The following is a 26,143-nucleotide window of genomic DNA, read 5'->3' on the forward strand; positions in this document are numbered from 1 at the left end:
AATCTGGGTGCATCTTATACACTGAATACAGCATTTCTTGCCTCCCGAAACCCTGCCCCCTTCACAAAAATGGCCATGCATAGCCTTTAGGAGCCTTGCAGAGGGCTCCTAGGGACTGGGGAGGGCAGAAATGAGTGAAAAACAGGCCATTTTTTGCTCAATTGTCCCCCCCCCAGCAGCACTCTATAAACTTCCTAAAGGCTATGCATGCCCTTTTTTGACAAAAAAATGGTCCTGTTTTTGTTTTTTTGCTTCTGGGGGGGGCATCCCCCAGGAGCACTCTACAAGCCTCCTAAAGGCTATGCATGTCCTTTTTTGGGGGGAAAGGGCTTGTTTTCGTGAAAAACGGGCCGGTTTTGGGAGATCTGCAGAGTGCAAAAACTTTTTTTTTAATTTGCCTCTTCAAAATCTTGGTGCATTTTATGCTCCGGTGAGTCTTATACTCTGAAAAATACAGTAGTTAGACTTCAGCAAGGCATTTGACAAAGTAGACCACAACCTACTTCTTGATAAGCTAGAAAAAAGTGGGATAGATAGCATCACCATCAGTTGGATTTGTATGGTTGACAAACCGTACTCAACGAGTAGTCCTTAATGGTACTACATCTACATCAGGGAGGATTTGATTTAAATCAAGTCAATTTAAATCACAATTTAAATCACAATTAAAAAGGCTTGATTTAAATCAAATTTAATTTAGATTTAAATTTAAAGCTCCTCCTCTGACCCTCTGTTGACTCACTGACAGGCCCAATATTGCAGAATACACAGCCTCGTGGTACAGACGTAAGCTCCATTTCATGCTGAATTATTAAACTAAATTTTAATGTATCTTAAATGGAAATTATCTTTAGATAAATTTTTACTACAAAAGCATTTTAATAAAATAAATTTGATAAAAATAAAAAAAATCCAATTTAAAATTTAAAAATCCATTTTTTAAAATTTTCTTTTTAAAAAACCATCTATTTTTATCCATCCTGATCTACATGGAGGGAAGTAAGCAGCGGGGTACCACAAGGTTCTGTCTTAGGCCCAGTACTCTTCAATATCTTCATAAACGACAGATGAGGGAATAGAAGAGGAACCTACCAAATTTTCGGATGATACTGAACGGGCAGAAATAGCCAAAACTCTAGATAGGGGATCGGCAACCTGAGGCCCTCTGCTGCGGCTCCCTGTCCCATCACTGGCTCGCCCTGCCCTTCACCTCCTTGCCTGGCCTGAGAAGGGTGACGGCAGGGGATGGAAAAGCAGCCAGGGCTGATTCTCAGGCACCTCACTCCTCTTGGAGCTTCTTCCAGCATTGTTGGTGCTGGGCGTGCCTCGCACGTTTGGGGAGATGCATAACCTGTTCTCCATGCTGGGACACTGGCCCGACCCAGCCACGACTTACGCTAGCTTCACTAACACGAGGGCTGGCAGGGTGGGAATGAGATCCGGGAGGATGGGACATTGGAAAGTGGGACAGGCCTGAAGCGCCCAGCTGTGGCTTTAAGAAGTTCAGGGCAGCAGGAAAAGGGGACTGGCTCTGCCGAACCTCACCAGGGTCAGGCTCGGAGAAAGCCGGAACGCTCGCCAGTCATCCGGTTCCCCCCCTCTCTCTATGTCTATTTATCTCTCTCTCTATCCCCTCCTCCTTCTCCTCTTGCGACCCCCTGGCCAGCTGTGGTGGGGCCAGGAGGGTGCACAAGGCAGGAAGACCCTCCTCAAGCACTTTGGCTGAACATGGCTGCTCGCTTGAGGAAGATCTCCCCATGTGTGCGCACCCTCCCACCCCCTCCACAGCACTGCCAAGCCTGCTTGCAAACTCCGAGTGCAGCTCCAAGCGTTTCGCTCCTGCATCCCGCCCAGCCAGCCCCAGTGTGGTGATGGGGAAGGTCCGTGCGCTGCCTGATCCACTCTCACCAGTGGACATGGGGCTCCACCCTGCTGCCTCTCAGTTGGAGAGCTACATTTGTTTGTTTGCTGGCCGCCTCCAAGATAGGAGCTGGGCTCAGGCTGCCTGGGTCCCCACTGCGGGAGGAGAGAGGGAGAGGGGGGAGGGGTGTCTCCCTAACAGGATCCAAGTTGGAGTTGCCTTATTTTGCATGGATCTCCAACACTTGGCTTTGCCTGCCAGCCTTCACTCCCCCTCAGGGATGGATGTATAAGATGGATGGATGGACGGACGGACAGATGGAGGGATAGATAAGTAGATGAAGGTATGCAGAGATGGAGGGATAGATGGATGCATGGTGGAATAGATAGATAGATGGATGGATGGATGGATAGAGGGATACATGGAGAAATGGGGGATGCAGGGATGGATGGAGGGATAGAGGGAGGGAGGAATAGATGGATGGAGGGATAGATAGTGGGATAGATGGAGGAAGCGAGGAAGGGAGGGAGGGAGGGAGGGATAGATAGATAGATAGATAGATGGATGGATAATAGATGGAGGGAGGGAGGGATAGATAGATGAGACACACAGAGAAAGAGAGAGAGAGAGAGAGAGAGAGAGAGAGAGAGAGAGATGCGGAGAGAGATAGATGGAGAGACACACAGAGAGATACCTGTTTCCCACAAAAAAGAAAAAGGGCATTGGTACTTACCTGATACACCTCTTCTCATAGTGGGGGAGGAGTATCCAGACTGGGTTAACCTTGTCCTCTCAATGATTGGACTGAGTCAGATAAGCTCTTTGGACACGCCCATTGGTCACCAGGTGCTACCCAGTTATCGTCGAAGGACTCTATCCGACTCATTGCACCATTCACTCCAGACTCTTTTTCCAGTTATTAGCTTTTATTGGTTTAAACATCAACATACCTTGTGAACAGCCAACATAATACTTATCAACGTAACACTTTCAGGGAGGGGCTGGATACTCCTCCCCCACTATGAGAAGAGGCATATCAGGTAAGTACCAACGCCCTTTCTCCATAGTGAGGGGGATGAGTATCCAGACTGGGACGTACCAAAGCCTACACGTCCCTAGGGAGGGAGACCCCTGAGGCACCATGCCCCCAACTCATGCCTGGTGAGGCGTGGCCCCCGCCCTGTGGGCCGCCTGTAATACCCTGCGGCCGAAAGAGGCCTCTGCCGAGGCAAAGGAGTCCAATTTATAGTTCCTTACGAAGGAAGAGGGGGAAGCCCACGTGGCTGCCCTGCAGATTTCGCCCAAGGAGGCCTGCGTGGCCCAGGCCGTGGAAGTGGCTGCTTTCCGCGTAGAATGAGCTGTGATACGACCTGGCATAGGCAGGCCCTGTGACTGGTAGGCAGTGGCAATACAGTTTTGCAACCACCTTTCTATGGTGGTGGAGGTTACCTTGTTTCCCAGAGTCCCCGGCTAGAAGGAGACAAACAGGGCTTCGGATTTCCTGCTTGGCCTGGTTCTCCTGAGGTAGATCCTCAGAGCCTTCCAGAATGTGCCACCTCTTCTCTAACGGGTGAGAAGGGTCTGGACAGAAGTTGGGCAAGATCAGTTCCTGTGCTCGATGGAAGCTGGTGCACACCTTGGGGATGAAGGATGGATCCAACCGCAACACCACTTTGTCCTGGTGGAACACGCAGAGATCCTCTCTGGTGGACAGCGCTTGCAGTTCAGATATCCTCCTGGCTGAGGTGATAGCCACCAGGAAGGCCACCTTAAGAGTCAGGAACTCAAGAGAAACCATTCGCAAAGGCTCAAACGGAGCGCCTGTGAGAGCGTCCAAAACCCTGTGTAAGTCCCAGGACGGGTACCTGTGTACCGTGGGCAGTTTGAGGTTGGAAGCCCCCTTTAGGAATTGTCTGACCATGGGGTGGTGAGTCAAACTCCAGTTCCTGCCACACAAAAGAACTGATGAAATGGCTGAAACCTGTCTCCTGATCGTGTTGGGAGCCAACCCCCTGTCCAGACCCGCCTGGAGAAAGTCCAGAACCTGTGGATCAGATCGTGCCCCTGGGAGCTACACCATGAGGAAAATGCACACCATGTGGCGCCATAAATGCGCTCCGTGGAGGGCCTGCGGGCTGCCTGGATGGTCTGTATCACCCTGGGGGAGAATAGGTCTTTCCTCAGGATGCTCCGCTCAAGTGCCAGGCGGTCAACTGGAGCCATTTGGGGGTCTGGATGCTCCAGAGACCCCTGGCTGAGGGATATCTTCTCCTGGGGAATTCTCCAGGGTCTCTCCACTGACAGAAATTGGAGATCTGCAAATCAGGGCCTGCGGGGCCAGTGAGGGGCCAACAGAACCACTTCCGCCCTCTCCTGCAGGACCTTCCGTATGACCCTGGGGATCAGGGGTAAGGGCAGGAAGGCATATAGTAAACCCCTGGGCCAGGGGCACCGGAGATCATCCGCCCCATCTGCCCCCCGTGTCCGGTACCTGGAGAAGAACCTCGGGAGCTTGGCGTTGAGCGGAGTGGCGAACAGGTCGACCTACGGACGTCCAAAGCACTCCGCCACCTCTTTGAAGATCACCGGCTGCAGCCTCCACTCCATGTTGTCCACCTCGGCCCGGATGAGCCAGTCGGCTCTGGTGTTGTCCACTCCCGCTATGTGCTCTGCTCTCAGAGACCGGAGGTTCCTTTCGGCCCACAGCCCCAGACGCCTGGCCTCCTGCATGAGAGCCCTCGATCTGGTCCCCCCCGTCTGTTTATGTGGGCCTTGGTGGTGATATTGTCTGTGAGGACTAATATGTGGAGGCCCTTGACTGAGCGATGGAAGTGTAACAGGGCCAGGCGGACCGCCCTGAGTTCCAGCCAGTTTATGCTGTGAGTCCCCTCCGCCTGAATCCAATGTCCTTGCACCATCTGAGCCTGCAAATGGGTGCCCCATCCGCTCAGGCTGGCGTCTATTGTTACCGTTATGTGGTCTGGTGTCCAAAAGATCTTGCCCTTTGTGATCTCCGGGGACTTCCACCAAGACAGGGAGCGGGTGACTTCTGCTGGAAGAAGTTCCTTGGACTGTGAGCAGCTCATGCACCTTGGCTGGAAAGGCAAAATGAACCATTGGAGAACTCTGGTGTGGAGGCAAGCCCACAGGACGATGCCGATGGCTGAGACCATGGTACCCAGCAGTTTGGAAAGGATGGCTAAGGATACCCTACGCTCCCTGGCTACCAAGGTGGCTAGTTATCTGAGGGCTATCTGTCTTCCTGGTGACAGATAGACCGTACCTGCCTGGGTATCTATTAGGGCCCCTAGGTGGATCAAGCTAGTAGAGGGGTGGAGGTGGCTCTTGGCCATGTTCACCAAAAACCTGTGGTCTCTCAGGACTACATGGTGATATCTAAGTCCCTTAAGGCACCCTCAAAGGAAGATGACTGTAATAACAAGTCATCTAGGTAACAATGAATACTTATAGGTACCTGTCTCAGGTGTGCTGCCAGAGGTGCCATGACCTTAGTGAATACCCTAGGGGCCGAAGACAACCCAAAGGGCAGGGCCCGGTACTGAAAATGGTGCCCCAGGTAGCAGAACCTGAGATATCTACGGTGCTCCCTGGCAATGGGGATGTGTAGGTAGGCCTCCGTGAGGTCTAGGGATGTTAGAAAGTCCCCCTGCCTAATCCCTTCCAATATAGAGTGCAGAGAGTGCATCTTGAACCTCCTATATTGAATAGAGCAGTTCAGGCGCTTTAGATCCAGGATCACTCTCCAGCTCCCCGAGGCCTTGGAAATGACAAATAGGATAGAGTAGTGCCCCTGACCCTGCTGCTCTGGAGGCACGGGCTGGATGGCCCTAATCTCCAACAGGTGTTGGTTGGCCTCCTGCATCAGCAACCTCCGGGTCGGGTTGTTAGAGACTGGACATATCTGGAAGAAGCTCGGGGGGTTGGAAAGAAACTCTAGCGAAAGGCCATGCCTGATGATATCCTGCACCCACTTTTCGGAGGAGGAGAGGTCCCAGCGGTCGGTGAAGTACGCCAAGCGCCCCCAATGGGTGGAGAGTTGGATCTAGACTTAGTTTTTGTGGAAGGAGCGCCCCCCCGCCTCCTCCGCCCCCTCGAAAGGGCCGCTTCTGCTGCCTGCCTCTCTGTTGTCTGTCTGGGTATTTCTGCCTGACAGAGAATCCTCCCTGGAACTGCCTGTTCCCTGAGTACTCCACCTCTGATCCCCTAAAGGAGTCCTGACCCCGAAAGAAGGACCCAGAGTCTTGACCCCGGGAGTAGGAACGTCTGGGGTATGGTGCCGTTCTGAAGCTGCCCTTCTTCGGGGCGGTGGGAAGGATCTTCCTCTTGTCTTTGTTCTCGATCAGGAACGGCTCCAGTGCTGGTCCGAAGAGGGCGTCCCCTGTGAAAGGAGCTGATGCCAGTCGCCACTTGTGACGGACGTCTGCCTGCCAATGTAGTAGCCACAGCAGTCTGTGGGAAGCCACCGAAGAAGCGATCGCCCTGGAAGCAAACCTGGCTGCAGCTAAGGTGGCATCCGACAAAAACTGGATGGCCACCACCAGCTTGTTGATGTCCTGATGGGATCGGACATCTGTTATCTGGGTGCGTTGCTGTAGTTCCTGCAGCCACAGCAAGGATGATCGGTTGATGAAGGAGGCTGTGGTGGCTGCTTTCATCGCCCAAGCAGCCGCCTGATGACCCCTCTGCAAGGTGAGGTCCGCCTTCCTGTCCTCCAACTTTAGAGCAACCTCTGGTTCCCTGGGCAGGGTGGTAGTTGTGTGCAGAGCAACGACCAGAGCGTCGATGGAGGGTTGTGCCAACATCTGTGCCATCTCCTTGTCCACGTTAAAGAAGACCCTGTCTGTGGATAAAGGTGAAGGGCCCAAAGTGGGGGATGCCCACTGGCGCTTGACCAGGTCGAGGAAGGCCTTGGGCATAGGTATCGTTTCAGCCTCAATGGCCTGCTCATCAAAAATGTTCTCAGCTGAGAAGCCCTGGCGTTGAGGTGGAACCTCTGTAGCTTTGTTGCCCAGCTTGGCTGCTGTCTTGACCTTGAAGAGCAGAGATTTGAACAGCGAAGGCTGGAACAACCCGGTGAATGTAGGCTTGGGAGGCGACATGCCTTCATCATCAGACAGCTTGTTCTCTTTGATCTCTCCCTCCTCACTTCCCAGTCGCTGTCCTCCTGGGATGAGGCTGAGGAACTGGGAAGGTCTTCCTCCTGGACATCCAGGTAGTCAGGAGCCCTGGGAGAGGAAGGAGGGGCCCCCTGTGGCTGTGGCTGTTGGAATGCCGCTGCCATGCATTGCTGAAAGGCCCTCATCATCATCTCTTGGAAATTGGGTGCACCTATGGGAGGGGGCTGGCCATGACTCCCTATGCCGGAGGAATGCCCAGGCTGGAGGTCCTGTGGGCAGGGCTGCTCCCACTGCAGTAAGGGAGGAGGCTTGCCCCCCTGAGCAGAGTCCCAAAGGCCAGAGGTGTCTATAGGGATCCTAGCTTGCATGGCTGGGTTCCCCTCTATGGTTCCAATGGGGGAGGGAGTCCCTGGAGTCTTCCCCTCTGTGCCCATGCCTGGGGTGCTCTTGTGGCCGCTTGCCTTCTTGCAGAGCCTTTCCAAGGTCTTATGCCTTCGCCTCTTGTACTCGGAAGGAGGCTTGGAAGGCTTCTGACCCCCCTTCCTTTGGATCTGTCCTGGGGGAGAGGTGCTTCTGTTTGGATTTAGCCTTTCTTCGCCCCCGCCTATGGGCAGTCTGTGGGAGGGCCACTGACCTAGGTGAATGCTCCTCTGCCCCTCCGGTGAGGCAGCTGGCCGGGTTTGCAGCTGCCTGGCTTCCTTCCTCCTTGGAGCTGCTGGGCGCCCCCAACTTGGACCATGTGGGTCCTCCCAGCTTCAAAATGGCGCCACATGGCTTAAAAGAAAGGGTGCGACTTTTATGCTCACCTAGCCGCTAGGGCTTTCCGGAGCTGCCGCACGCCCTTGCCACTTAAATCCACGCCTCCTGCCTCTGTCCGGTGCCGCTTTGGTCAGGGATTCCCTCTTCGGCTCCTCTGCACTCTTCTGGCCATGTGGAGGGAGCACGGGTGCTCTGCGGTGCTGGTAAAGCCACAGTTCAGCGCTCAACCCCTGAGGGGAGCGGCGGAGTGCTGCTGCACTTGGAGAGCCTCCGCGGCAGGGCTTGCCTCCAGGAGGCTTGTGCCCTCTTTTTCTGCTTGCCCGGCAACAGTCCTCACTGAGTGACTCCAGTTTCACTCAGTGGCCAGGGCAGCGTGCTGCCCCAGGGGGCTTGTGGCAGTCCTTGTTGGTGATCAAAACTGGATGCAGTATTCTAGGCGTGGTCTTACTAAGGCTTTATAGAGTAGCGCGGTACTGGGAGGCAAAATCCGCGGGTCCAAAACCTTTTCTTTGATTTTTTTAAAAAAAATTCTGGACATCCAGAATGGTCAACTGTCCAGTGAGTGGACTGAGTCGATAACTGGGTAGCACCTGGTGACCAGTGGGCATGTCCAAAGAACTTATCTGACTCAGTCAAATCAATGAGAGGACAAGGTTAACCCAGACTGGATACTTCTCCCCCTCACTATGGAGAACTAGGAGCCACAAAACCTGGGTAGGCATGGCTTGTCACTGCATTAAATTGTTTGCTAGCCTGAACTGAAGAACTGAACTGAATAGTTACTGAAAGAGTTACTGCGCAGGTCATAAGGTCTTATCTGACAATGATGTACTGCGCCTGCTCTTCACACATTCCAGAGACTTCTCTTTCCTTTTGATTTTTGTCCGTCTGCCAGGAAAACTGGGAGACAGAATTGCTTCTGATAAAATGTAACAATTAGATAGATTTGTTTTATTTCCTATTTCTTATTTTTGTATTAAAGCTTGTTTTTAATTAGAATATGTTTTCTGGGATTTTTTATTTCTTTCTTCGCACCTTAAAGATAATGCTGTTTGGAAAAGCCGCGATTTAAGACCTCATTTTAGTTCAGGGTGAAATCTTCCCCTGACAATTAATGGTAGCAGAGGATGGTTATAATTTACGGCTGTTTCCTTCAAAGCTATCTTTAAGAGATAAGCGGCCAGGCTAACTAGCCATGCCAAAGAAGAAAAAAAACCACAGACATGAAACGCGCTCGGAAGGATCCATTCCCTCAGACACAGAGATGCAAGATTTTTCAAACTTACTTCCAAAGCAACAGATTTCTTCAGCAGCCGGGCCAACTGTGGGGGGCAACTTTTCAACAAGAGGAAGGAGCTACAGGAGGTGAAATCTACGGACTGAGGTCAGTAAATCTCCCTTCTCATTATGAAAGCTCCCAAATATCTCCAAGAGGCTATAACATTCTGGGGGCAAAGCCAAAACGTTCCACGTTACCAGAGCAACTTCACTCCCAAACTCTTGGAGATTATGAAACAATTGATGTCTGGCCAAAGCCCTCGCGGCAACTGCCGGCAGAGGAAAAACACCCCCACGCAGAAAGTGAATCTTATGAATCCTTCTTAGGCCCTACGGAAGAAATGAAAAGCTATCGTGACCAGATAGAGCATTTTGAAAAACAAGCCAGAGAAGCTAGAGAATATTATGAAAGATTGGAAAGAAGTAGGAGGGGTTTCCCCACTCCCAAAATGTCTGAGGACGCCATCTTGTCTTCTCCTAAACAACCTAAGACACACCCCATAAAGGACATTGTCTTAAGCGAATCAGAACAGAGAGATATGTACACGTCACCGAGGTCACGTGATCTCCTTTGTTCTACTTCTTCGGCCACGTATAAAGGCCTGATGCAGCCAAGAAGTGAAGCTGCACTGCCATCTGCTGGCGGAGAAAATTTATTAGAGCAAAAGTTAAAAGAATTGCACCGAAACTGGACAGATTTAACTATAAGTCTTCCAGATGCCCAAGCTTTGCCTCCAAAGCTTAAGTCTTCAGCGCCCCCTGGTGGTGTTGGATCCTCCCTAGATGGAACAAGGCAAACCAAAGGCAAATGCAAGCAAGCCGCACACAAAGGCCAATGGTGCAATTACAGCACCCCCTGGTTCAACAACCAGCTTTTCAACCTGCACAGCAAGTTGTTCAAATGCATATCCCTCAGCAGGCATTTTCAGTCACTCCTTTGACTGGTGAGTCAAAATTAAAGGAGTCAGGAGAGAATTATAAAGCCTGGGTCAGTGAAATTGCACTCTTGCTTCGCAGAGAAGGCTGTATGGTTTTTAATCCTCCTGCCCAGCCATGGACTCCTGCAATGAGAGACCTAGAGACCAGAGCATGCACTACTTTGCTCATGTCAATGGAAACTGAACTCCAGGTTACCTTTCCACCTGATGAAACAGCCCAACAAATTTGGGCTATTTTGGAAGATTGCTACAGGCCCATTTCAATTGAATCTTCATGTTTGCTCATGTCTGAGTTCCATGGTTCGAAGTTGAAACCTGGTGAACGAATTGGTGGACATTTGACCAAACTGAAAAGAATGAGAAGTGAATTGAGAGAAAGTGGCCATGTAATCGATGATATCCAAATGATTAGCATCATCATTAACTCATTGAATTATGAATGGAAAGATGCCATTGCAAAGATTAACCACGTGCCTATTGCCCAACGCATGGTTAACCACATTTGTAGACTTTTAGTGGAGGAGGAAGCTATCAAATTAGCTATGCCACATCTGCAACGACCCCCAACATCAAAGGCTCCAGCTAGACGTCCCTTCCGAGGAAGAGGCTACACTCCAAGGATGCCAAAATGCTACACCTGTAACCGTGTGGGACATGACACCCAGGATTGTCCCCAACGAGTTCCAACTCCCGTCACGTACCAGCCCAGAGGAACAGACTCCAGAGGCAGAGGTAGAGGCGGAAGACAAGGTCGTCATGGTCCAAGGCGTGATCCACAAGCTCCACTCGCAACATTGGCCATAACCAACGTTCCACAACCTGATCCAAAGTACGACAGACGTCTTTTGTGGACTTTAGATAGTGGAGCAGCTGTACACGTTACCCACAGAAAGGAACTTTTCACAGAGATGGGCGAGCCAGAGCCCGAGTATCGAGAACTGTACTCCTTCACCAACCACACTTGCAAGGTCATGGGAAAAGGAACTGTTTACATTGAAGAGCTCAATACATTCATCACTGATGTTTATTACATACCTTCAGCAACCAGTAATTTGCTTAGTCAAAGTCACTTGTCTAGAGAGTTAAAGTTCCAGGTTCACCACCTTGAAAAAGCAAGTTACATAGTTAAAGATGGAGATATTGTTGCTGAAACCATGCTGATTGGTGGTGTTTATTACTTAAAGCCAAAGCCTAAAAAGCAAGCACAGGCAAGTATGCAAACTCCAAAAAGGGACAGCACGGGCCCAGAGAGAGTTGCTTCAGAGAGAGAACCCGTTGCTATGCCAAAGGCTCCTAAAGCCAACAAACAGAGAAAACAGAAGCAGGTTGCTCAGAGCAAGCCTGAGGTTCCTCATGAAACTGTTAATGTTGAGAATTCACTAACTGGTAAACCTTTGCATTCCAGGTGTATCCACAAGTGGCATAGAAGATTGGGGCATGCCAGTTTCCGTGTTCTTAGAAACATGCCGTAGTTCGCAAAAGGTTTGGATCTAAAGGGGTGTAAGGTGTTTTTGGATTGTGCAGTTTGCAGGAAAGCTAAATCCAAAGCAGCTGCAATTCCCAAACACGCTACACGCCTGTCAACACACATTTTTGATTTGGTACACACTGACATAGTGGGTCCTTTCCCACCATCATTTGGTGGCAGAAAGTATTTTCTAACAATTGTAGATAATCATTCTAGATATGGATTTGTATATCCTATGAGAGAGAAATCTGAGACCTTTCAGATCTTTAAAGACTTTGCAGCTTTTGTTTCTACACAATACCAAGTTCGCATCACCAGAATCCAGAGTGACCGTGGTGCAGAATTCATCTCTCAGCGTTTCCAGGACTGGATGCGTAAGAATGGAATTCTTCATCAGACATCCGCTCCATATACACCGGCTCATAACGGAGTCGTAGAAAGAAGACAAGGAGTTCTGCAAACCATAATGCGCTGTCTCCTAGAAGATGCCAACCTCGGTAGCATATACTGGGGTGAAGCAATCAAATATGCAAATTACATTGTCAACCGTACTTGGAGCAGTGTAATCAATCAAACTCCTTTCTACATGCTGTATGGCTACAAGCCTAATCTCAAGAACCTCCACATTTTTGGTTCATACGCTATGGTGAACACTCCCTTAAGTCAAAGAAGAAAGGGAGGTCCAGTAGCAAAGAGACTGAGATTTATGGGCATTGATGATAACTCAAAATGGTGCAAATTTATTGATCCTAAACATGTGATTGTCATTTCACAATCTGCTAATTTTGAGGAAGACATTGACTGGTCTAGGATTCATTCCAATGATCCTGGAGTTTATTTTCCTAGAGATGTTGTTCCAGATGCCACGCAGCATGATGACCAACATTTACAGGCAGATATTCCTTCTACCAGTTCTTCACAACCTGATGTTCCGTCTTCGCAAGCTGCAGATGCTGATTCTAGTGACAAACGTGAGGACGAGGACGAAGAAGAAGAAGAAGACTGGACTGTTGTTCCTAGACGTTCCAAGTGGGTCACAAAAGGAATCCCTCCACAACGATATTCGTGGCAACTGACAAAAACACCATTACCTTTGATTTGCAACGTTACTCTTCCTCCTGAGACATTCACACAAATCAAACAGCTTCCTGATTCAGAGCAAGACAAATGGTATGATGCAATGCAGGATGAAATGAACAGTTTAAAGAAACTTAATGTATTCACACCTGCAAAACCTCCAGCAAACAAGAAAGTCATTGGCACCCGATGGGTTTACAGAATCAAGAAGAAACCGAATGGTGAGTCTTTATACAAAACCAGACTTGTAGCTCAGGGTTTCGCTCAACGTTATCCTGAGGACTACACAAACACTTACTCACCAACAGTTAGAACTGAAAGTGTAAAAATTGCTTTAACCACTGCAACTATTCTTGGTTTAGAAGTTTTCCAATTTGATGTGGACACAGCTTATCTACATGCAGACCTAGATGAAGAGATCTACGTGAGAAGCCCTCCAGGATTCCGAAAGCAAGAAGGGGATACCTGGTTCCTGAACAAAAGTCTTTATGGTCTGAAACAGTCAGGTTTAATGTGGTACTTATGTCTTACTGACAAACTAAATTCAATGGGCTTTATTAAGTCCGAAACTGATGAATGCGTGTTCACAAAAAGATCTAACAATGCATATGAGATAATTCTTGTTTATGTTGATGACATTGTTTACATTGGTCCAAATAAGAAAATGAGTGAGATTTTTGCAAAAAGTTTGCAGAGATACTTCACACTGAAATCTTTAGGTCACATTAGCACTTATTTAGGTGTTCAGATTGAAAAGACACAGAAGGGGTTTAAGTCTTTCACAAGAGGAGAAAATTGACCACATTCTGCATCATTGCAACATGAAAGATGCTAACGCAACAAAGACACCCATGCAAACAGATTTTCACAACTTAACACATGAACCAAGTCCTGAGTTCGAGGATCAAACACTTTATCGTTCAGTCATTGGTTCACTATTATACATTAGTAGTTGGACCAGACCTGACATTGCACTTAGTGTTAATCTTTTATCACGACACGTAGGTAAGGCAACACAATTTCATTGGGCATGCATTAAGAAGTTGTTGAAATACCTGAAACATACTAAACACATGAAGTTATTGCTAGAACCAACACACACTGATCAACCAAAGTTAATTTGCTATGCTGACGCTGACTGGGCAAGTGATAAGAAATCACGCAAAAGCACTTCTGGTTACATGATGTTCCTGAATGGATGTCCTGTTTACTGGCAAGTGAGAAAACAGAGTTTTGTTTCATGTTCATCTACTGAAGCTGAATATGCTGGTGTTTCAGATGCTTGTAATTCTCTAACATGGTTTGATGCTTTGATCACAGATATCTGGACACGTCCGATTCGACCAATCACTGTGATGGAAGATAATGTATCTGTGGTTTATATTTCTGAGTCACATTTCACAGGTTCTAGGTCCAGACACATTGACATTCGTTATCAAAACACAAAGCAATTAGTTAAGCAAGGTTTTGTTAAATTGCAATATGTTTCTACACATGATCAGATTGCTGATATGCTTAACAAACCACTTGCCGTAGGTCAACACGAGTATCTGCGAAAGAAGATGTGCCTTAAGTGATGATTTGATGACGTCAGCCCAACTAGCAAAAGAAGGGGTGTCACTGCATTAAATTGTTTGCTAGCCTGAACTGAAGAACTGAACTGAATAGTTACTGAAAGAGTTACTGCGCAGGTCATAAGGTCTTATCTGACAATGATGTACTGCGCCTGCTCTTCACACATTCCAGAGACTTCTCTTTCCTTTTGATTTTTGTCCGTCTGCCAGGAAAACTGGGAGACAGAATTGCTTCTGATAAAATGTAACAATTAGATAGATTTGTTTTATTTCCTATTTCTTATTTTTGTATTAAAGCTTGTTTTTATAATAATAATAATAAATAATAAAATTTTGTTAGCCGTACCCTCTCTCGAAGGACTCGGGGCGGCGTACAATAAAAACATATAAAATACAAATATGGACAAAACATACACAAGAATAAAGACGTATACGTGTACATGGAGGAGGTAGACAGATGAGTGGAAACAATTAAAATCACAATTTAAAATCCCCTAATAAAATTACAAGATTAAAAAAAACCCGTCAGGAGCGATATGAAATTATGGTTGAGCCAGGCCAGCTACTTGGAATAGGTGGGTCTTGAGCTTTACATGGAAGGAGCGGAGGTCAGAGATAGTCCTAATATCCGGAGGGAGGTCACTCCACAGGGCTGGGCCCGCCACAGAGAAGGCTCTGCTCCTAGGTGCCGCCCCTCGGCACTGTCTGGTGGACGGCACCTGGAGAAGTCCCTCTCTGTGCGAGCGGATGGGTCGCAGGGATGTATGGGGCAGGATACGATCCCGCAAGTAACTAGGTCCTCAGGAATGGAGCGCTTTAAATATCGTTATCAGGACCTTGAAACGCACCCGATAGACCACAGGAACCCAGTGCAGCTCACGCAGGAGAGGTATCACATGGGAGTACCTTGTACTCCCCATAATTACCCGTGCGGCCGCATTCTGGACCAACTGTAGTCTCCGAGTACATTTCAAGGGAAGCCCCATGTAGAGAGCGTTACAGTAGTCCAGGCGAGACGTCACCAGCGCATGAGTGACTGTGCGTAAGGCGTCCCGGTCCAATAGGGGGCGCAATTGGCGCACCAGGCGAACCTGGTGGAACGCCCCCCTTGCCACGGCTGTCAAATGGTCATCCATGGACAGCTGGGCATCCAGGAGGACGCCCAAATTGCGCACCCGCTCCACGGGGGCAAGTTGTACGCCCCCGATGGCCAGAGATGGAATTAACTGGTTGAACCGGGGGGCCGGAACCCACAGCCACTCCGTCTTGGAGGGGTTGAGCTTGAGTCGGTTGTCATCCATCCAGACCCGTACAGCTTCCACACACCGGGACATCACTTCGACGGCCTCGTTGGGGTGGTTCGGGGTGGAAATGTACAGCTGAGTATCATCAGCGTACAGATGATATCCCACCCCGAAACTACGAATGATCTCACCCAGCAGCTTCATGTATGTGTTGAACAGGAGTGGCGAGAGGACCGTCCCCTGTGGCACCCCACAGGTAAGGGGGATTAGGGTCGACCTCTGCTCCCCTGCCAACACACGTTGCGTCCGGCCGGAAAGGTAGGAGCCGAACCACCGCAGAACGGTGCCCCGGACCCCTGACCCCTCCAGTCGGTGCAACAGGTTACCATGGTCGATGGTATCAAAAGCCGCCGAGAGGTCTAATAGGACCAGGATAGAGGAACAACCCCTATCTCTGGCCCTCCAGAGATCATCCACCAATGTGACCAAGGCCGTCTCTGTGCTGTGCCCGGGGCGAAAGCCGGACTGGCACGGGTCTAAATAATCATTTTCCTCCAGATGTCGTGGAAACTGATAAGCCACCACACTCTCTACAACCTTCGCCAGAAAGGGAAGGTTGGAGACAGGACGATAATTGGCCAGCTCCGTGGGGTCCAGGGAAGGCTTCTTGAGCAAGGGTCTCACCACCGCCTCTTTCAAGGCGGCCGGAAGAGACCCCTCACCCTACGAAGCGTTCACTAGGCCCAGGAGCCAGTCACGTGTAACCTCCCAGGATGCCAGTACAAGCCAGGAGGGGCACGGGTCCAGTAAACATGTGGTAGGTCGCAGTCGTCCACGCAATCTGTCCAAATCCTCGATGGCAACCAAGTCAAACTCCTCCCAGATTGGTTTCTCAAGACTCGCCACGGACGTCTCCACTGGGCCACTGAAAGGGACCCAATCCTTCCGGATTTGAGCGATTTTATCCTGCAGATATTTCCCAAATTCCTCTGCCCTACCCTGTAAAGGGGCCTCCCGCGGCCTCTGAAACAGGAGGGAGCGGGACACCCGAAACAGGGCGGCAGGGCGGTTCTCTGCGGATGCAATGAGAGCGGCACAGTATTGACGTTTGGCCGCTCTCAATGCCACAAGGTACGTCCTTAAATGGGCTCGTACCTGTGTTCGGTCAAATTCGGAACGGGATGATCTCCAACGACTCTCTAGGCATCTCTTGCGGCGCTTCATCACCCTTAGCTCCTCGGGAAACCAAGGGGCCAGGGTGGATCGTTGCCGCCGGAGAGGCCGCAAAGGCGCTACCCGGTTCAAGGCCCCGGTAGTCGCATTGTTCCATTGTTTAGGCCGGGGGTGTTAACTCACATCGTCACGGCAGCGTCACATGATGTATCGGGATTTTTTCCCCCTTCGCTAAATGGGTGTGCATGTGGCTATCAAGTAACGCATCTAGCCTGTGGGCCAGGAGTTTGACAGCCTTGCTTTAGGCCAGTGATGGTGAAACTTTTCAGCACCAAATGCCTAAACTTGAACGTGCATGCATGCACATCTTTGTGCATGTGCTGGAGTGCCAGAAACCCGAAGACCAGCTGGCCGGTGAGCATGCGCGTCCTGGCCAGATGGTCTTTGGGTTTCCATCATGCACATGTGCTATGGCCAGCTGGTCTTCGTGCGTGCCGGAGCACCGGAAACCCGAAGACCAACTGACCAGCATGCTCGTGCCTGGTTTTTTGCTGTTTTTCAGGCCATTTTGGGGGCCAAAAAAACCCCAGAAAACACCCTGAAAATGGCCCAAAAATGGCCTTTTTCAGCCCACAGAGAGGTCTCTGCGTGCCACCTTTGGCATGGTTGCCATAGGTTCGCCATCATAGCTTTAGGCAAAGTTTCTACATACCAGTATTAATAGATGCATTATCTTTGTAAGAAATCTAGATTCAAAGTACACCGCACTATGCAAAGGTCACTATGCCAATGAGATTCCATCTTACAGAGGAGGAAGGCAGGGATGTATTTTAGCTGCTGTGCTGTTTAATCTATATATAAACCAATTTGTGGCCAAAATGAACTGATTAGAACACCACTTTCCTCCCAAATTAGCAAACAGGCAAAGGTCCCCCAAAATTGGCTTTATTTACTTCCAATAGAAATAGGATAAAAGAAAAAGATTGCTTAGAGCTCACATCCACCAAGACTGGAAAATCCTGCTTTTGTAATTATAACAATGCATTCAACTTGCTTGTGGGAGAAAATGACTGGTATTATGAGGTGAGGGTGGGCTTTTAAAAAAAAATAAACATTTATTTTATAGTTAATATTAATTATAAAGTATGACTATGACATATAAATATTAATATATATATTCAGACTATTGGAATCTTTCAATTTGGTTTCAAATCAATTTGGCATTGAAAAGTTAGGCATTAATTTTTGTCTATCTCTCTTTTTTTCTTTCTATTCCTTTACAGGTAGCACTGTATATCATCTTAAGTTCCAGCAAATATGGGAACTAGACATTACCTTAATGAATTTTTTATTAAATGTTTTGCTGTCAAGACCCTTTCAACTTTTAAAAAATATGAAGTATCTCAAAAGAGCTTTTGTTTGCATGGGCTATATTTATCTCTATATATACTGTTTTAAAAATTAAAAATGATGTATTGGTAAATATTTATTTAATCATGTAAAAATAACATGACAGTGTTAAGGAACAATCCTTTAAGAATAGGATCACATTTTAAGAAATACTGCTTTAATATGTCTTATAATACAATAATACAATAGCAAAGTTGGAAGGGACCTTGGAGGTCTTCTAGTCCAACCCCCCTGCCTAGGCAGGAAACCCTATATCAGGGGTGGCGAACAAGTTCGACAAAAAGAGCCAAAATTTTAAACTGTGAGAGTCAGAGAGCCACACCACGCAGTGACCTGCCAAAACAGACCCGGAAGCAATGTTCCCTCTAATTTTTTTTCGATGTGAGCAGAAAAGTATAGTGTTTGAGCGGCACATTTTCATGCCTGAGCACCCGAATTTTTTTCACAGATGTCACCTAAGACAACAACGAAATCAGTATTATTTGAAACTCAAAGTTATGTTTCTTCAAGGTACCCGCTTAATTCAAAGTGTTATATAATATCCAGTGACGTGCAGTCAGGTGAGGCAGGTGAGGCATAGCCTCACCACTCTCATCATGAAAAAAAAAAGTAAAAGGAAAAAGCTGAGCTAGTTGCTGCCTCACCGTGGATGACTCTGCTTAACCTCACTGGTGCTCTCCCTCCCCAAGTGTAGTGACTTCCTCCCCAGGCTCCCATTCATTTCTCTCTCTCACACACACAGCTGGATAAAACTATATAAAAATCTAGCCCAGCTTCACTGATTACAAGTTTGAAAAGGCAACGTGGCTCCACCTGCAATCAAACTACACTTGGGGAGGGAGAGCACAAGCGAGCACTGAGGAGACCACAGGAGGAGGCAGGAAGCCAGGCAAAGAGCCATGATGTAGTACACACACTTCCCCCCAGCCTCTTTCTTTTGGAAGGCTCGGCTCCCCTCCGGCTTCTCTGCCTCTCCTCTCACCCCAGCCTGCCAGCAGGAGGTGTTGGGTGGGCTTTATTGTGTTCCAGGCATTTCCCACCCAGACAGCAGGCTGCATTTGCAATGGTGGAGGTGTTTGGGAAAGGCAGCAGGGGAATGGGGGAGGGGGTGGTGGCAGAGGAGCTGCTTTCAAGCCACTGGAAAAGATATCCAATCCAACTTTTGTGTGTGGGGGGGTTTGTTTGAGAGTGAGTGAGAGAGGGAAGGGGTAGGAGAGATAGTCCAATCCAACTTGTGTGTGTGTGTGTGTTTGAGAGAGGGGGAGGAAGGGAGAGAGGGAAGAAGGAGGGGAAGGAGAAGAAAAAGAAAGAAGGAGCAAAGGAGAAAAACAAATGCTGTCGCTTTAAATTGGAACTGAGCACGCCTGGCTGTGGAATTCTGGGAGTTGAAGTCCACAAGTCTAAAAATATTTGAAACTCAGCACTGTGTCAGTGCCTCACCAGTCATAAACCTCACCGCACGTCACTGATAATATCAGTATCACTTAACAACGCTCCTGCTTAGCAACCAAAATGTTGGCTCAGAAACTCTGGCATTTGAAGCACGCAACTCTTAAAGCTGTCAAGTTACAAGACCCTTGCACCCCTAACCCTTTAGGGAAAAAAAACCCCAGGGGTCTTCAAACCTGACAGCTTTAACACTTGTGGACTTCAACTCCCAGAATTCCTCCTCCAGTCATGTTGCAGCGACGTCATCTGCGTGGATCTGCTCCATTTTTGCTTTCTTCATTGTGGGCAGGGCTTCTGCTGAAGATGCCGACGAGTACGAGTTGCCACCAGAATAACTGCTGCTACCTCCTCCTCCTCCTCCTCCAACAGAATCACCAGATTTGCTCCTGAGCTCAGCGCTGGGTTACCTCTGCCCCCTTCCCCTCCTCCGTGCTTTTGAGGAGCCATGAGGCTTTTTTCCCCCTGCTCCCCCCCCCGCCTTCCTACTGGCTCCTGCAGCCTCATGGCTCCTCAAAAGCACGGAGGAGGAGGAGGAGGGGGCAGGGGTAACCCAGCGCTGACTGAGCTCAGCTGCTCCGAGCGGAGGGGAGGCGCCACTGCCACGCGCGGAGATGCCGGCTGGAGCTTTGGCGGCTTCATCTCAGCCGCAGCGCCGGGCGGCAAATCCGGCAGTGCTGCCTGTTAGAGGAGGATGAGGAGGAGGTGGCAGCAGTTCTTCCGGTGGCGGTGGGGGCTTTGGGGCTTCACAACTAGCCTCAGTCACCCCGTGCTCCTCAAAGCAAGTCTGGGGAAGTCCATTGCAGGCGGCTCGTTCTAGCTGCCTGCAAAGGACCTCCCCAGCGTCCGAAAGGGAGCACGCGATCCGAGCCACAGTATACTAAATAATGATAAGAGGCAAAGAGCCTCATTTATTTTGGCCGGGAGCCGCATGCAGCTCGCGAGCCGCGTGTTCGCCACCCCTGCCCTATATCATTTCAGACAAATGGCTATCCAACATCTTCTTAAAGACTTCCAGTGTTGGGGTATTCACAACTTCTGGAGGCAAGCTGTTCCACCGATTAATTGTTCTAACTGTCAGGAAGTTTCTTCTCAGTTCTAAGTTGCTTCTCTTCTTGATTAGTTTCCACCCATTGCTTCATGTTCTACCCTCAGGTGCCTTGGAAAATAGTTTGACTGAATTAGATAAAATCTTAACAGGTAATGATGAAAAAGTAATTCAAAAATTTTATGCCTATCTATTAGAGGTGAAATTATATGAAGAACAAGTGAAAGGAACTTTGGACATGGGATTGACTTAGAAAAATGGCAAAAACTGTGGACTCAAAATTATAAAATGACAATGTCAACTGCATATAAAGAGAACTTGTATAAGATGTTTTATAGGTGACACCTATCCCCATCGAGAATAGCAAGAATGTCTAATAATAAGTCTGAAAAATGCTGGAAATGTCAACATACGCCGGGCACATTCTACCACATGTGGTGGACTTGTTCTGAAGCTAAAAGATACTGGACTAAAATACACATGTGGTTGGAGAAAATGATACATAAACATATAGACTTGAAACCAGAACTTTTTTTATTGGGAATAATACCAGAAATATACAATAAGGACTTGAAATATTTGATCATAAATGTGTTAACAGCTGCTAGAATTGTATTTGCTAAAAACTGGAAAAATGAGAAATTACCAACAAAGGAAGAAATTGTTCGGAAAATAATGGACTGTGCTGAAATAGGTAAACTTACATTTGAAATTAGAGAACTAGAGGATGAGCAATTCTATAAAGTGTGGGATTTGTTTTATCAATGGCTGGATAAAAAAACCTGGAAATGAATCTTTTTTTCCCCTTTATCTTATCTTATATGTAATAATAATAGAAAGCTATACTTAATGTTTTGAAAAAATCTTTTTCTTTTTTCTCTTCCTATATATGTTAAGTTTTTACTATGAAACAGACTACTTACTTATACGATATAAGAGTAATAATGTATTTAATGTATAAGAGTGAGATGATTTAAATTGTTAGGTATGATTGTAGCTGGTGACTATTTTATAATATAAAATGAAATAACGATGATATAATGAATAATGGATATAAATATAGATTGAAATACCACATGGATTGACAATTAATAATGGAAAATTATATTTGGAGTTGTGGATGACTGGAAATTCTATGGTTAACGGAAAGTAGAAATGTGTAATATGAATTAATGGGAATTCTTTGACTTAATCCTTATTCTTATCTCTTAGAGATTGGTGATACAATTTTATAAAGACTTAGTATTACCTAGTAGATAATTATGGATGTAAGGAAACAAGGGTTGTCACAAATGAAAGAATATTAATGGTAACTTGAACACACAATGCTCAATGAAATATTTAATTATGTTTAATGGATAATCAGTGACTTTATTCTTAATTGTAAAAACTGTTGCACAAAAACTTGTAACCAAACGACATGCTTGATGAAATTTTGTTTTTTTCTTTTTCCTCCTTGCTCTTGTTCTGTATGTGTTGTTTTGTCTTTTTTAAAGAAAAAAAAATTTATTTTTAAAAAAAGGAAAATAGTTTGACTCCCTCTTCTTTGTGGCAACCCCTGAGATATTGTAACACTGCTATCATGTCTCCCCTAGTCCTTCTTTCTATTAAACTAGACATACCTAGTTCCTGCAACTGTTCTTCATGTTTTAGTCTCCAGTCCCCTAATCATCTTTGTTGCTCTTCTCTGCACTGTTTCTAGAGTCTCCACATCTTTTCTACATCATGGTGACCAAAACTGAATGCAGTATTCCAAGTGTGGCCTTACCAAAGCATTCTAAAGTGGTATTAACACTTCACGTGATCTTGATTCTATCCCTCTGTTGATGCAGCCTAGAACTGTGTTGACTTTTTTAGCAGCTGCTGCACACTGCTGGCTCATATTTAAATGGTTGTCCACTAGGATTCCAAGATCCCTTTCACAATGACTACTGTTGAGCAAGGTACCACCTATATTGTACCTGTGCATTTCGTTTTTGTTGCCTAAATGTAGAAACTTACTCTTTTCACCATTGAATTTCATTTTGTTAGATAGTGCCCAATGTTCAAGTTTGTCAAGATCCTTCTGTATCTTTAGCCTATCTTCTGGAGCGTTGGCTATTCCTGCCAGCTTGGTGTCATCTGCAAATTTAATGAGTTCCCCATTTATTCCCTCATCCAAATCATTGATGAAGATGTTGAAGAGTACTGGGCCTAAAACAGAGCCTTGGGGTACTCCACTGCATACTTCCCTCCATGTAGATGCAGTTCCATTGAGGACTACATGTTGAGTGCGGTTGGTCCTGGTGATTTGAACTTGTCTAGGGTAGACAGATGCTCACTTACCATTTTCTTCCCTATTTCAACTTGTGTTCCTAATCTGATTTTTGTGGTGCTGTTTTTGATAGGTTGGACTGTTTTATCACTTTATGTAAAGACAGATACAAAAAAATGAGTTAAATAGTTCTGCTTTCTCCCTGTTGCTTGTCACCTTCTTGCCACTTTCTCCCAGCAATGGACCAATTGTTTCCTTAACTCTTGTTTTTAACATGTTGGAAGAAGTTTTTGTTATTTTTTACTTTTGTGGCAAGTCTTTCTTCATTGTGAGCCTTAGCTTTCCTCACTTCATCTTTACATGCTCGGGCTATTTGCTGATATTCTGCCTTAGTTATGTCCCCCCCCTTTCTACTTTTTGTACTTATCTTTTTTGTATTTCAATTTGTCAGATAGTTTTTTATGCAGCCATGCTGGTTTCTTTTTGGAGCTGTTATTTTTCTTCTTCATTGGTATTGTGCTAGACTGGGCTTTTGTAATCTCATTTTTCAAAATTTCCCAAGCTTCTTAAGTTGTTTTCTCATCCATGGAATTTTTCCCAAGCTCTCTCTAAGTTTATTGAAATTAGCTCTCTTAACGTCCAAAACTCTGGTTTCACTTTGTTCTACTACTTGTGTTTGCATAATGTTGAATTCCAATATTGCATGGTCACTTGCCCCCAGCGTTCCTGTGGCTTCAACACCTTCTATCATTTCCTCTCTGTTAGTGAGAATTAAGTCCAATATGGCTGATCCCCTTGTTCCCTTCTCTATTTTTGGGAAACAAAGTTGAATCCTCAAACCATCCCAAATGATGATCCAATCTTTGCTTGAAAATCTCCATTGATAGACCTCCAAAAATGGCACCCTGAGCAGATGGGAGTTTTTTCCCCCTGCCAATGGCAGCTAATGCCAGTTCTTTGGCAGCACTTGCTCCCTAAGATTTGAATGAGAGCAACTAGGAACACCGATGGCATTATTTACCTGCAAAGAGGGACCTTGATGATTACACTCCATGTAAACACAATTGGAGCCCTGTTATAGTGCAGTATTACAGGCCAACTCTGCCCATAGCCAGGAATTCGATCCTGATAGGTTCAAATTTGACTCAGTCTTTGTCCTTCCGAGGTCGATAAAATGAGGACCCAGATTGGTGGGAGCAATATACTGACATTTGTAAACCACTCAAAAAAGTGCTGTAAAACCCTATGAAGCTAAATATCAGTCTAAGTGCTATATTGGTAGTTGAGTCCTTTGGGAGAAGGGCGGCATATAAATCCAATAAAACAAACAAACAAACAAAGTTGTTGAAGTTGAAAAGCATTGCTTTTCACACGCATCACACCATCCAATTAATTTCAATCACTGGCCTCTCCGAGCGCTCAAGGATGAGCCACGCTGCTCAAACTGCTCAAAAACCTATGCCCCCATTCCCCCAAAATACAGAGGTTGGGTGAAAAGCCCCTCTCGTGCCCTTCTTTCACTTCTATTTGCACTATTCCGCTCTCTGAATGGGGCTGTATATTTAAGCGTTAAGTTCTACTTCTCATGGGACAGGCGCCGGCACCCGAACCTTACCTGTTATTCGTCTGCGTACACTCCTGGACGAGAAGCAAGGATTCTCCCTCCTGAAGACGGGAGCGGAAAAGGCCAGCAACCGCTCCTCCTGGTGATCTCACTGAGCAAGGCAAAAATATATATATATATATCAGGCCTAAGTGAGAAAAAACACACGCAAACCTCTGACAAAAGATAAGCGAACCTCCGCGGCTGAAACTCCATAGCCAACGCCATAACATCTTTCTGCGTCGGATCGGCTTAGCCTTAGAGCAAAAGAGCATGCGTTTACGTCATCGGCTGCATAAACTTAAAAAATGGATGTACAATAGCCTGCGAGTTCCTTTACAATCTTCCCCCCCTCACAAACCAACTTATTTCGATCTCTTTTAGGATCTTTTTTACCCGCAAGTGTTTTCTCTCTCTCTGCGTTTCTTAACATTTTGGCCTGAAATGAAAGAAAATATTGAGGAAACAATCGAGTGACTTTGGAAAAGGTAATCATGTTGAATTTTCATAATTGTGAGTGGGAGTCCTTCAAAAAAAATCATAGCTCAGACATGAAAGTGAAAAAAGCAACAGATGCAAATCATTTTTGTACTGTTGCAACGAAAACATGAAAGTAATTAGATTTGGAGTTGGACTAGACTAGAGAGAATATTTATGACTGATAAGAGAAAGCTCTGTAAGGATTTGAAGGGGATTAGTTATAAGGATATACTAAATAATACTATGGTGCCTTTCCCTCCCTCTCTTTCTCTCCTTATTTCTCTGTTTCTCTCTCTCTTTCTCTTTCCCTCCCTGCCACCCTCCCCTCTTTCTCTCTCTCTCCTCTGCGGAGTCTCGCCTCGCTCTCGTCTCCCGGATGGCTTTTCCAGCAGAGCTTCCCAATGGGGAAGACGGGGTCCCCTCCTCCTCCTGGAGCCCATAACAAAGGAGAAGCCCAGGCAGTCGTAGTGGGCAATGGATGTGTGCTGCCGCTGTTGCCGCCACCACTTCTTTGCTGCTTCCTTCCCCAAAACGGGCTCTACTGTCTCTTTAAATCGCGTCTCTTTGTCTCAAGAGCCCAAAGAGGGCAAAGGGAAAGGATTGGTGTGTGTGTGTGTGTGTGAGGGGGGATAAGGTAAGGGGGAGAAACAGAGGCATCTCATCTCGTATTCACCTCCCAGATAGCTTTTCCAGCAGAGGTTCCTGTGTTGGGATGCCCTGCGTCCCTGTGCCCAGCTGGGCTTCGCAGGCGCGCTGCTCCTGGGGTCATCAGCCTCTGGACAGACTCAGATTCTCACCCTCCAGCACCAGTTCAGGGGTTCCTTCCCCCCCACCCCATGGGAGAGGGAGTGAAAGGCAGAACCTCTGCTGGAAAAGCTATCTGGGAGGCGAGAGCAAGCCGAGAAGCCTATGTTCTTCCTCCTTACCTTATTTCCCGCCCTCACACACATACACCAATCCTTTCCCAATTGCTTCCTCCCACTCAGGCCCTTGAGAGAAGCCTGCCACATGCGTTTTCTACTGAGGACAGGCTCATTTCAGGGGGAGCAAGTGTGGTGACAGAGGCGTGATTTAAAGAGACAGGCAGCCAGTTTGGTGGAGGGAAGCAGTGAAGAAGAGGTGGCGGCAACACAGTTGCACACACGCGGCTGCCAGGGTTTCTCCTTTGTCATGGGCTCCAGGAGGAGGAGGGGACCCCATCTCCCTTGTTGGGAAGATCCCTTGTTAGATTGGGTAATAGATAGGCACACACAGGCTTAATGGTAACAACAGCTCTTTATTAACTACAACAAGTGAGAACAATCCAACGAAGGTTGAGTCTGACAGCAGCCCTTTTATAGGGAGCTGTCAGACCCTTCGACCAATAGGATTAAACCTCTGTTCCCGTCGGAA

General features: G+C 47.2%; 1 protein-coding gene across 1 annotated transcript in view; it reads right to left on the reverse strand.

Moving 5' to 3' along the window:
• Positions 1–24,684, reverse strand: part of DELE1 (DAP3 binding cell death enhancer 1) — a 127,554-nt gene extending 102,870 nt beyond the window's left edge. The window contains exons 1-3 of the mRNA XM_081950486.1: positions 24,668–24,684; positions 24,468–24,528; positions 24,284–24,383 (exon numbers count right to left, since the gene is read on the reverse strand). Of these exons, the coding sequence (XP_081806612.1) occupies positions 24,284–24,383; positions 24,468–24,504 (137 nt within the window). The 5' untranslated portion in view covers positions 24,505–24,528; positions 24,668–24,684. The remainder of the gene's footprint in view (positions 1–24,283; positions 24,384–24,467; positions 24,529–24,667) is intronic.
• Between the last annotated feature and the right edge of the window lie 1,459 nt (positions 24,685–26,143).

This window comes from Natrix helvetica (assembly GCF_964273705.1).
Source record: "Natrix helvetica genome assembly, chromosome: 4".
NCBI classification, from domain to species: Eukaryota; Metazoa; Chordata; class Lepidosauria; order Squamata; family Natricidae; genus Natrix; species Natrix helvetica.